At 55.7% G+C, this 11,690-nt stretch overlaps 1 protein-coding gene across 1 annotated transcript; it reads right to left on the bottom strand.

Moving 5' to 3' along the window:
* Window positions 1-951: 951 nt before the first annotated feature.
* Window positions 952-11,226, bottom strand: PLEKHO1 (pleckstrin homology domain containing O1). Its single transcript, XM_021542107.3, has 6 exons — window positions 10,984-11,226; window positions 10,039-10,185; window positions 3,447-3,587; window positions 3,105-3,209; window positions 2,238-2,339; window positions 952-1,927 (listed from the first exon to the last, which is right to left on the bottom strand). Exons 1-6 carry the CDS (start codon window positions 11,008-11,010, stop codon window positions 1,160-1,162), a joined length of 1,290 nt encoding a protein of 429 aa, XP_021397782.1. The 5' UTR covers window positions 11,011-11,226; the 3' UTR covers window positions 952-1,159.
* Between the last annotated feature and the right edge of the window lie 464 nt (window positions 11,227-11,690).

Here is an 11,690-nt window from a genome sequence, read left to right as displayed (position 1 = left end):
CCGTGGGTTTAATATTTTTGTGGACTATTTGCCATGTAGGTAAAAGAATTAGGTTTCCTTTTAAAAAACAAGGAACAGTTGGATGTTACCACGAGTGAACTTGTGAGACACAGCCATGTCCTGCTCGTGGGTGGGAAAGCTGAGCCAGCCTGTGAGCTGATGATCTGAGCTCTGCTCCGGGCTCAGCTTTCCTTCCAGCAGGGCTGATTCAGATCTTGGGCAGCCCAAGCAGAGCCTGCTGCTGTCTGACTATGACACCTGAGAGAGCAAGGCAAACCTACCAAAACTGTCGTTGGCTTGTGGTGTCTGGTTCCCGCACACACCCCCTGACTTTTCAGCTCAAAAAAAAGGTAAAAAAAAGAGAAATGAGAATGAAAAGCTCAAATGTCCCCCCCAACTGCCTGTGTGGGCTGTTGAATCCAAGGCTTTGATCCTCTGGTTGCACAGAAGGGAAGACACATCACTGCTACCTCCCACTGCTCAGGGCTAAGGGGGTCTGTGAAGCATTCCTGGCCCGAAAGGATCAGGGTGGATATGGATTGTGACACTGCTGCCCTTCCAGAGGGCTCTGTGTGCACCCCAAGTTTTCTAGGGGACTGTGCCAGGACAGAGCTCTGCAAGCTGCACCCAGCAAATACCTCAATAGCCTGGAGACCAGCCTGGACTTCCCACATCTTCAGGAGAGTTCCTGGATAATGGGAACTTCCAGGCAGTGGTGGGAATGGACATATTTTCTGACCTTTCAATGTCATTTATTTCTGAGAGGGAGCAGGGCACGTGTCTCGGTGAAAAGAGAATTTGGTGTACAGCAATGCCAAGGCTCATCCAGCTCCACTCCACGGGATGCTCCAGGGAGACATGGGCAGTTCCCAGGAACCAGCGCTCGCTCCTGCCCTTGGAGCATGACAGGAGCTGTGGCCTGCAGTGCAAAGGGAGCTCTAACAAAGGAGGTATAAACTGCAACTGATTTATTGGAACACTGGATTGATTCATCAGGGGATGCGATGGAGGAAAGGAAGGGTCCAAGCTTTGAGAAGCAAATTTGGGTGAGAACAGGCACCTTTTCACTCTTTTGAACACTGTAAATAATAATAATATTTAAAAAAAAGACCAGATGGCCACCCTTCCCAGTCCCTCCCTCCCATCCCAAGGCTTGCCTTCACATCATGCTCTTCCTAAACTGCGACTGTGAGCTCTGTTTGGGCTTCGAGTCTGACTGCTGCAGCTCAAACTGTTTGTACAGGTCCCTCAGCTCTTTGATCTCCTGCAGCACCCTCTTGGCTTGGCTCCAGGTGGAGGAAGCCTCCCCTAGCAGCCTCTCAGATTCCTGCAGGATCCTTTCAGAGTCCGACTTGGAAGATGATGAGGAAGAAGAGGTGGTGGTAATGGTGGTGCTGGTGTTGGAGTCCTTGGTCTTTCTCTTGCCTTCCCCGTAGCCCTTCACCTCTGTCAGCAGTTCCTGAGTTTTTTCCAGTTTCAGTGCAACCAGTTCCTGTATCCGGGACAGCTGCTCCGGCTCTGCCGAGGCAAACTGAGCCTCCAGCCCCTTCCTCAGCACCGCCCGATGCGTGGAAGAGTCCCGTCGGGACAGGATTTCTTCCATGGAGGCACATTTATTCTTTTCTGAGTATGAGAGCTTTTTGGGGACCTGAGGTGTGTACATGGTCCCTTTGTCAAAGGAGTCATTGCGCTGCCTGGCTCTGTCCCACGAGGTCACCTCCTGTCGGGGGAGGCTCCCTGTCCGCCCTTTCTCCGATGACTTGGTGTTCTCCGAGTCCGAGCGGCGCCGCCCCGCTGTGAGGTGTGCCACGGACTTGTCCAGATCCACCCGGAAACTCTCCTCGCAGGTGCCGTGATCCTCCGGAGAGGCGTCTTCCTCCTGGATCAGGTCGAGGGTCAGCATTCCATCAGAGGTTGAGGTAGATGCCTGGAGGAGCAGAAAGAAGAGTTGGCACCAGAATAGCTGCCCCTGCTTCCAGGGGTGTCTTCACTGCGGATGCACACTACAGGGAGGGAGTGGGAATGCTCCCTCACTCAGTGACAGAGCCTGGGGTGGACTTTGCCAGAAGGTTTGCACAGTGCAGTGGTCCACGAGACCAGAGGATGAGAGCTGATGACCTCGAGCTGTCCTTACAGCAGCTCCCAGTTCAGGATGGAGCTCCAACAACTCCACTTACAAATGGAACACTTCCAGGGGAATCTCACCCAAGCAGGTGTCTGGGACTGGTTGTACCTACCACAGCCATGAGGTGACCCCGCGTGGGAGGGCGCCGGGAGTGCTGGATCTTGGCTCTGTCACGTGTTGGGTGGGCAAGGAAACTGTCCTCTTCCACAGTGACCTGCAGGGTGACACGGGCTGTGAGCATGGAACACAAGCCATTCCCAGCTCCTGGAGCTGTAAGCAGGAGGAGGCTGGCAGGGAATGGGGTGTGGGAGCGACCTAGTGTTTGCTTGGTCTCTCCCCTCTGTGCCATGATGGGATTACATCTGCTCAAGTCATTCCTGACAACTGAACCTGTTTGCAAAGACTCCTGTGACAGGCTCTCCTGAAAGCCATCTCTCCTGGTGCTTTCGTCCTGCTTCTAAAACCTCTCCCATAGTCTGACCTTGGTTTTCCTTCACTTCAGGCTCTGTGCTGCCATCCAGGAGAGGAAAGAGCCTCCTGGCAGTACCGTGGCACTGTGGGAAGCTGAGTGTGAATGGGAGATCTGAGACAGGTCTGAGCTGAGGAAGGGCTGCCATGAAACATTAATGTGAAAGTCAGCCCTGGAGCGAGGGCACAGCTTGCTCCAGGTAGGTTCTTCTTCCCTCTGAAGGAAACTGTGTGGGAATGCCCACCCTGACCTGCCTCTGCCAGCTCACCTGATGTTCTGGGTATACCCTGAGTCCCCAGGAAGAGGCTGAACTGAGGCTGCCCTGTTATTTTTCCTGGCAGAAACTGCTTTGTGTAATTGGGACTTTTTCAGTCCCCTTGAGAAGTGGGAGGAGCTCTGCTGGAGACACTTTGTGTGGACGTATCCCCAAGACAGGGCTGCTCCCAGCAGTCTCAAACCTTCACCCGGGCTGAGACAGGGGAACCAGGGCTCAGCATAAATCCCGCTCACCTCGTCCAAGATCCGGTTTTTAGCACGTGTGATTGCAGAGTTGAGGGCGTTAATCCAGGACTCCTTCTCTTCTGGAGTCACAGCCAGGAAGATCAGATTTGGTGCCTACAAAAAAGGGAAATCGGGTCAGTGCTGGAACTCACACAGAGACAGGCCCTGGCCAGTGTGAGGCCTCTACAGAAAAGGCAAAGCAGAGCTGAGCCTCCAGCCCTGTTTGCCCCATGCAGCAAACCCCAGGACCATCTACATCCCTCCCTGCATCCCCCAGGACCATCCACATCCCTGCCCACCCCTGGAGCCAGTGGTTTTTGGGCTGGCTACATCTGGACAAGCCCCACATACCGTGTTTCCAGGCTGCCTGGAGTGGGCAAGGGTAAATTTACTGTGGTTCTTTTTGCTTCTACTTTTGGACTTCCTGAGCTCTTCACATTTCTCATAGTCACTCAGGTCAAACATTTCCTGTATGTTTTTTTCATCTTTTACCTGCAAAACAACAAGAAAATTAGAGCTTTGCAGATGTCGGACAGAAATTCTGCTGCTCCAGCCAGCAAGATTTCAACATGAGGGTTTCAACTTGTCTCTTCTGGAATGAGGAGCATATTTAGAAGGATAGCAAGAAAATCACACTTTGCCAGGTTAATTCCTGCCTCTTCTATCTCCAGAGGGCAGGGGCTGCTGGGCTGTCACGAGGCTCTCAGTGTCCTTCAGAGAATCCTTTTGAGTGACTACTTCACAAGATCTCCCATTTTCCAGGTCTGTTCCCCAGCACTCTGCACTGCCACAGTGTGACAGGTACATGGGATGGATCAGTGTCACAAAGGCACAGATTAAAGATGGAGCTCACACAGGGTCACTGAGGCTGCAGCTGCACTGAGGGACTGGCAGGGATCTAGGGGCACACAGGGATCTGGATGCTGACCCCTGACAGTGCCGTCCCTTGGGGACACCTGGAGCAAAGGGGAAGTGGCAAAGCTGTCTGTACCCTTCCTCTTCTCCTAATGCACCATCCTCAATCCCACTCCTGCAGCAGGGAAGCTCTGCTCTTCCATGGCAAACATGTGGAATTAGGAAACTGGGGTGGGAGACAGCTCGGGTTTGCATGTCCATTACAGACATTGCAGCAGGCTGAAATCTTCATCCATCTGTTTAATCCAACTCCAGCCAGTCATCCCAGGCTGCAGTGGAGGGTGTGTAACTTGGGTGCTGGGAAGGCAGATGGTAGTGAGGTCTGAGCCCTAGGATTTCCTGAAGGGACTCCACCCCATTTAATACATTTCCTCCACAGTTTTGGGAAGCACTGAAGGAACTCCCTATGATTCTTCCATAGAATTTAATCAAAGAGGGTGACTAAACCAGCTTCCTAACCAGGGGCATGGATAAACTGACCATCTGGCCCTGCCTGATGACAACAGCTCCCCTCTATCCTTCATCCTGACTGTGTTCCCAGGATCCACAGGACAATCACCGGCACTGCCATCCCTGATGGCCCGGAGCTGGTTCCTGCTTGTGACACATCCCCTGTGTCTGGGTGTGATAACAGAGACTGTCTGGCTGCACATCCTCCCCACACGCTGCTAATCAGCTTTGATCTCTTCCCACTCCCATCCTACAATCCACCTCTTTCGAAGAATCTCAGCCGAATTCTGCCCGACTCATTTGCTGCAGGAAAAGCTGATCCCCCTCCGAGCCCCCAGCTGTGCTCTGCAGCTGAGACCAGAGCCTTTGCTCCAGATGTTTGCTCATGTGGGTCACTGGGGCTTCCCCAGCCCTCCCCTTCCTGCACAGAGCTCACACAGCTGGGACTCAACCTCCTGCCTGCAGGAGTACCCCCAGGAGGCTGCAGGACAGAGCAGGTTCAGACAAACACCCTGCAGGTGCAGCTTGTCCTTTAAATGCCTCCGAATGACACGAGCCAGGGTTCTGACACTGCACTGGGACACGCTGAGGGGATCCTGCTCCTGTGTATGACCCCTTATAAAATGCTTAAAACTGGGAATCCAGAATCCTAAATCCACAGTGGGATTCCTGGGGGAACAGGGTCAGCAGCAGCCTGGAGTAGGTGGCTGTGGTGACAGAAATTCCAGGGGGCACAGGAAGAACAGTGCGTGTCTCACTAAGGGCATGGCCACCTGAGCCCCTTCTCATGCTTGTGCAACAGAGCATCCAGTGTGCAGAAAGAGAAACTGGACAAGGAAGGTGAAAGGCAACTCCAGAGGCACTTGCCAGCTCTTTTGTCCCTTGTGGGAGGCTCCTGAGGCCAAAAGGAGGGAAAAGGTGGCATGGGAGGCAGCTCGGAGCAGCCTCAGAGGTAGGAGAGGCTGAGGAGAGTCATGCAGCCCATTCTGTGTGAAAACAGGACAAAACCAGCCCCTGAGGAGCCACAGACCCACTAGGACCATATGGGCAACAGAGCTGAAATCCCAGTCACTGTCAATCACAGGTGGGTGACAAACCTGCAGGGTGTCACCTCCTCCACGTTCTCAGTGACATAGAGGCCACCCAAATCAAACCTTCCAGGCTTCTCCTAAGAGGATTTGTCTGGATGTGTCCCATCACCCGGGCAGTGCCCAGGAGGAAGCAGCTTCTGGTATCAGTTCTCAGTAGGAAGGCATAAAGCCAGAGGTTGGTGGTTGATTTTGGCAAAACCATTCCCTGCTGGGAGGTTTCCAGCAGGTCTTTCCTTCCCTTCCCCACAGCTGCCAAGGGCTTAAGGAATTGAGGGATCTCAGAGCCTCACCAGCAGGCAGGTCCTGCTATCCATGCCCTGTGGGAAGCTCGGGATTGGAAGGATTAAGGTGAATCAATCCCAGCAGGTGCTGCCCTGTCTGATGGCCTTGCTCTCGAGTTGTACCCATTTGAGGCAGGCAAAACAACCTTGCCCTGCAGTTCCACCTGCCTCCTACCTGTGGCCAGGTGAGGGAAGGGAAACTGAGGCATGGAAAAGGAATCAGAAGCATCCCCCATCCCTACAGCAGGGAACATTTCTCTGTGAGATCACACAGCCCCGCACCCCTGGCAGCTGCCCCTGTTCTGCTCGGGGTGTCACTGCCTGTACCAAGGCTGACACTGCTGACGCTGCTTGGATCCAAGGAGGGGAGCTGCATTCCTTGCACTCCTTGCACTCCTTCCTCCGCAGCTGCTGCCCGCCCAGGCTGGCCCCAGGGGCACCCAGCACTCTCTGTGCCCTGAGATGTGGGGGGCTGCGGGCACGTAATGGGTCAGAACATCAGCCATGGCACCTAAATCTCTTCTCCAGAGGGTCACAGCTGTTTGTGCTCCCAAAGGTCTGCTCCCATAGGAAGGCTCCTGGCAGTGCACTGGCAGCAGGAGGGTCTCTGACCCGGGTTAATGAGCCACCCTTGGGTATCTCACAGATGAGAGTTTGAATTTCCTCATCAAGCTGTGACCTGCAGTGACTCTGAACCTCCTGGACCCGGCTCAGGGCTGTGCTTTGGGGTCAAACCATGCACAGAGGGAATAGGGCAGGTGCTCAGTCTCACCAGTCTGGGATTTTTGGCGATAATTTGAGCAGTTCCCTGCTGCAATGGGACACAGAAAAATGCGGAAGATGCCGAAAATCACAAGACACCCAGTGTGAGGCACCCACGGGACACTTGGGGGATCACAGTGTGGCTCAGGATGTAACCAGAAACCTCCAGACTCTCAGTACAGCCAAATACCCAAACATGGGCACTTTTGGGACAGACAGTTCCTCTTGTAGGCTACGACCAAAGTTTCACTTCCTCCAGCTGAGCAGCTCTGCACGGAGCTGGGGACACGGAGCTTCCTGCAGAGCTGGCTGAAGCCAGGCTGTCACTGGGTCAGGGATGCACACTGGGGCAGTTCTTGTCATGGCCAGGTCACTGCCCTTAGCTGATGACGGGATGGAGGCAGGACGTGGCTGCTTCAGTCCCTTCTCCAAAGAGTCACCACCAAGGCTACCAGGGACACAGGTCCCTCAGAATCACTGAATTGTGACATGGTTTTGGAGGGACAGCTTCCACTAGCCCAGACTGCTCCAAGCCCCATCCAACCTGGCCTTGGACACTTCCAAGGATGGGGCAGCCACAGCTTCTCTGGGTAACGTGTGCCAGGGCCTCCCCACCCTCACAGGGAGGAATTTCTTCCCAAAATCCCATTGTGTTGTGTTCAGCAGCCTTGCTGAGGGCAAACACCCCATGGAGCACTAGAGAACAGACTATGCAAACACACCCCCAGCCTGGAACCGAGGAGCGGCACCTCCTCGAGTGCTCTTGTGCTAATTGAGCCGATGCCTTTGGTAGCAAACAAGCCAATGCTCGAGAGAAGCGTTTCCTCATCCCCCTCGTCAGCCGGGCCCGAGCTGTCTGGCAGCCCCCGGCTTCCTGCGAGGAAGTGCCGAGCCCGAGCTGTGTCAGCTCGGCCGCTGCTCCCCGGCGCAGGCAGGGACAGAGCTGGAACAGGGAACAATTCCCAGAAATGTGCCGGCGGGGGGAGGGACCGAGGGGAAAGAATGCAAGAGTGAGCTAAGAAGGTGGTGGTGTGCTCAGCAGAGCTCGGCTCGCTGCAGCTCATCTCTACAGAGCTGGTTTTGGCTGATAACCAAACGCTGAATAACCGAGGATTTTGGTGTGTGAGTTCATGGAGTTCAGCAGCCGTGGGGGAGCCGAGTGAGCAGGGCCAGAGCTTCAAGCTCCCATTTCGGGAGGTGTCAGACAAGTCCCACAGTTTTCAAAGGGCAGCACTCAAACACCCTGTTAGCATTTTCCATCAGCTGGGCTGAAAAACTACATTTCCTCTCCTTACAGACTTGGCTCTGCCAAGGAGAAGCCCAGGCTTCTATCAGGCATTCCCAAATTCTCCTGACAAAAAGGAATAATCAGGGCTGGTCCCTGACCTGCGAGCCCAGGTCCTAGACAGAGAACTGGAAAAGCACACAGATTCCCAGGGGCAATCAGTGTGGATATCGATGGGATTTTGTTAGTCTGAATTTTGGAAATCTCCCCATTCCAGACCTCAGCCCATGCTCAGCTCCGAGCAGTTCATCAACACCTGCCCCTAGCCAAGATACTTCCCAAGGGATCCTGGTGTGGAACAGACAATTCCCGGTCCCTGTGTGCTCTGGGGAGATGGGATTCATTGCCCTGCTTCCCAGATGGAGAAATTCAGGCAAAAGTAAATAAATGTCTGGTTTGAATTCATTTAATGAGCGCATGGCAGAGCCGAGGAGCTTCCAGGAGCCTTGGGATTTAACCCTTTCTACTCTGAGATGCTGGGGAGGGCTGGGAATGTGGCTTCACCTGCAGAACACCTCTGGAGCAGCTGCTGAGTGTGAGATGAGCTCCCAGGAAACAGCAGGTGCTCTGGGAGCAGAGCTTGGAGCCACACATGGGCCTTTCCTGGGGCCCAGGAGGGGTCCTGGCTTTGCTAAGTGCTGATGCAGGTTGGCATCAAACCCTGCACCACACGTTCTGAGACCCTGTGAGCAGGAGGTCTTGGGATAACCCCCAGGAACCCCCTGGGGATTCCCCACATTGAGACCCCCAGGATGCCAGACCCCCTTCCACTGGTGTGTTCCTCCGTGCCACAGGCACAGAGTCACCTCAGCGCACGCCAGCAGCACATGTCACCTCCATGGAGTCACCTTAGCACACACCAGCACCAGATGTCACCTCTGCAACCAGATTCTTCCATATAAAGCCTCAGCAGCGGCTGCTGCATGTTATTTATGGTCCCTCACACACACAGGGAGCCCGGGGGCCACCTCAGGCCCAGCTGTGTGCTTTTGCCCCTATGAAACACAAACACAAGAGCTTTTTGTTCAGAATAGGCTCCGTGTGGCCCTTCCAGCCTCATCCCTCTCTTGGGCTCCCAGCACACCTGGATTTGATCTGTAGCTACCTGGACATCTATTGCCTATTCCCGTGTTTCTCCCTGGCTCTGGAGCAGCCAGGAGGTTGATGGGAGCAAGCTCTGGAATGCCAGCAAGCAGCTCAGCATGACCTGGGCATTCAGTCCACTTTTTAGGCCATTTCTCTGTTGTAACAAGCCCTGACCCTCTGCCTGTGCCACATCCATGGCTCAAGCAGCCTTAAATCAAATTATCCCTTCCTCTCTCCAGGTGCTGACAGAGCCAGGCCAGGCAGCAGGGTACCAAACCACGGTCTGTCAGGAAATTACTGAGAGGGGGAAACCTGGAGAGACCAGGATTTTATCCCAAATTCCCTGAGTTGGAGCAACCCTCATGCCTGCTGTGGGCACCACTCTGCCCAGTGCAGCTCTGGGATGTCACAGGGAATGGGAGGGAGGAAGGATCTGGCCTGGGGAGTTCTCCCTGATGGATTTATGGAGACAAAAAGCACGGGGAGGGGGCATGCAAGGACAGCCAGGTGCTGGCTCAGCCTGACAGTCACATCCGATTACCTCCAATGTCAACACCACGTTAAAGCCCAAAGCCCAGCAAGGAGACGAGGGGCAGTGGAGGGGGCACGTGTTACACCAGGATGTCGATCCGGGGTGAAATTCCGTGCAAAATGCAAGAGATCGACCTGTAAATGGCTCGATTCCAGTTGGGAGAGTGGAGTTATTTCCAAAGAGAGAATGAGCAGGTGGGAAGAAGGCAGTGTTGGCCTCAAGGCCGGAGGACAGGCACAGAAAGGAGCCGGCATTGCTGTCGCCGCGGCGGAAAGAGGTTTGAGGGCTTAACTAAGTGAATCCTTTCGTGTCTCCACGCTGGGAAAATGTCTCCCAGCAGGGCTGTCTGGGAGAATCGCTGTCAGAGCCGACCCCGACCCCGACCCCGGCCGGGCCCCGCCGGCCCAGCCCGGGGAGAAGCCCCCGAGGAACGTCCCCGGCCCGGCTGGCGCTGGAGGGGCGCTGGGGAGGGCCGGGGCTGCGCCTTTCATATGCAAAGAGAGGAAGGGGGGATGGGAAAGGAAACTGAAACCGATCCTACCTCCTTCTCCGAGATGTAAAGCTGATCTCCCTTCAGAACCACATAACGGTTTTTCCAGATTTCCCTAAAAATGCCTTTCCCGCAAAATTTCCGCACCCAGCCGACCTTCTCCGGCTGCACAGGTTGCTGGTTTCCATCCTGGTTCCCCTAACACAAAGCGAGAGGGAAGAAAATGGGGGGGAAACGGGATTATTCTTGGTTTTACACTCCTTTTTCTCCCTCCCTTCCCTCTTTGCCCAACTTTTGTCTCCCCCTCCCTCCGGCCCCTCTCTCCGCCGACGCCGGGACCGAGTCCTTCCCCGGGGTCACTCCGCGGGGATTTTCGTGCTGCGGGCACGAAGCGACATCGGGAGGACGCTGCGAGGAGCGGGCAGGGTTCTCTCCGCGGTTATGTAAGACAGGCCGGCGTCTCCATCGCCTCATCCAACGGGCATTTACCCATGGAAAGGGGAACAGGAGGGGGATGGGCGGAATTTAAACCAGCTGGGGTTTTTCTACTGCGGTTTTCATCGCGTTTCGGAGCTTTTTATCAGCAATTAATTCAAGAGGTGAAATCTATGGTTGGTTTCTATCAGAGGTGTCTCCGTAGGCAGCGATGATCGGATCGCTGGGTGCAGCACACAACACGGTAAAGAGCGACGGATTGATGGTGCCTCCGGATTTTATCGTTTCCTTGTGTTCCAAGATGAAAACTGCCTGCCTACATCACCCAGTGTCTGTGGCGGGTGCGGGAGGCAGGAGGGGCGCTGGGCAGGGGCAGGAGCAGGGCCGGGAGCAGGGTTTGGGTCTCTTTGGATCTTCTTGGGGGTCCGTGCGCTTTCTGCGGGGGGAGCAGGGGCCAAGCGAACAACCGGCCCCGCAGAGACAATCCCCCCCCTCCCCAAAACATCCAGGAGCCTCCCTTCACCCTGCCTTACCCCGCCGAACAACCCGTTCTCTACTCACCCTTTTCGCAGAATTATTTTTTTTCATCGTTCCTCGGTGCGCTCGGAGGCGATTCGGGGGCGGGGGTCGCAGAGGGGCTCCCGCGGCCTCCTGGCGCGGGGGAACACCCGGGGCTGCGCCCGCGATCCGCGTGGCTCAGGGCCCTCTCCCGTTACACGGCGCCCGGTCCGGCGCTCTGAGCCATCGCCAGCGCCGCCGCCGCCGCCGCCGCCGCCGCGTCCCCCCCCGCCGCCACCATCCCGCAGCTCGGGGGGCTGCGCTGGGCTGCGCCGGGCTCCCGAGCTCCATCTATAGCCGCCAGCCCGTGACGTCGGGGTTCGCGGCACGGGGCGAATCGCAGCCCACGAGGGTTTTTCTTCTTTGTCTCTGACTCACCGGCGACGCGGGTCCGTGGGGCAGCGGCAGCGGTGCCTCGCCTGCTGTTCCCACCGGGGACCAGCCGCGTTGCCGGCGGTGTCGTGGGTCACCGGGAAACTTCCTAGGAGAGGGAATAGCAGCCGGGTGGCACTGGGAGGGTTTTCGCCCCTAAAGGTGTTCGGAAGTGGGAGCAAATCCCTCTGGAGAGAGGAGATGGGGGATTTCCTGGGGAGGGGGATGGAGGAAGGGGTCGCTTCCAGCACGGAGGGTCCGACAGCCAGGATTCAGTTGGATTTAGAGCATGGGTTCCAAAAGTCAGGACACACTCAGCTTCCTAAAAAATGCACTTT

This window comes from Lonchura striata, chromosome 33 (genome assembly GCF_046129695.1).
Source record: "Lonchura striata isolate bLonStr1 chromosome 33, bLonStr1.mat, whole genome shotgun sequence".
Classification (NCBI taxonomy): domain Eukaryota; kingdom Metazoa; phylum Chordata; class Aves; order Passeriformes; family Estrildidae; genus Lonchura; species Lonchura striata.
The sequence above is the reverse complement of the archived record's forward strand: the minus strand, read 5'-3'. Positions and strand labels throughout refer to the sequence as shown.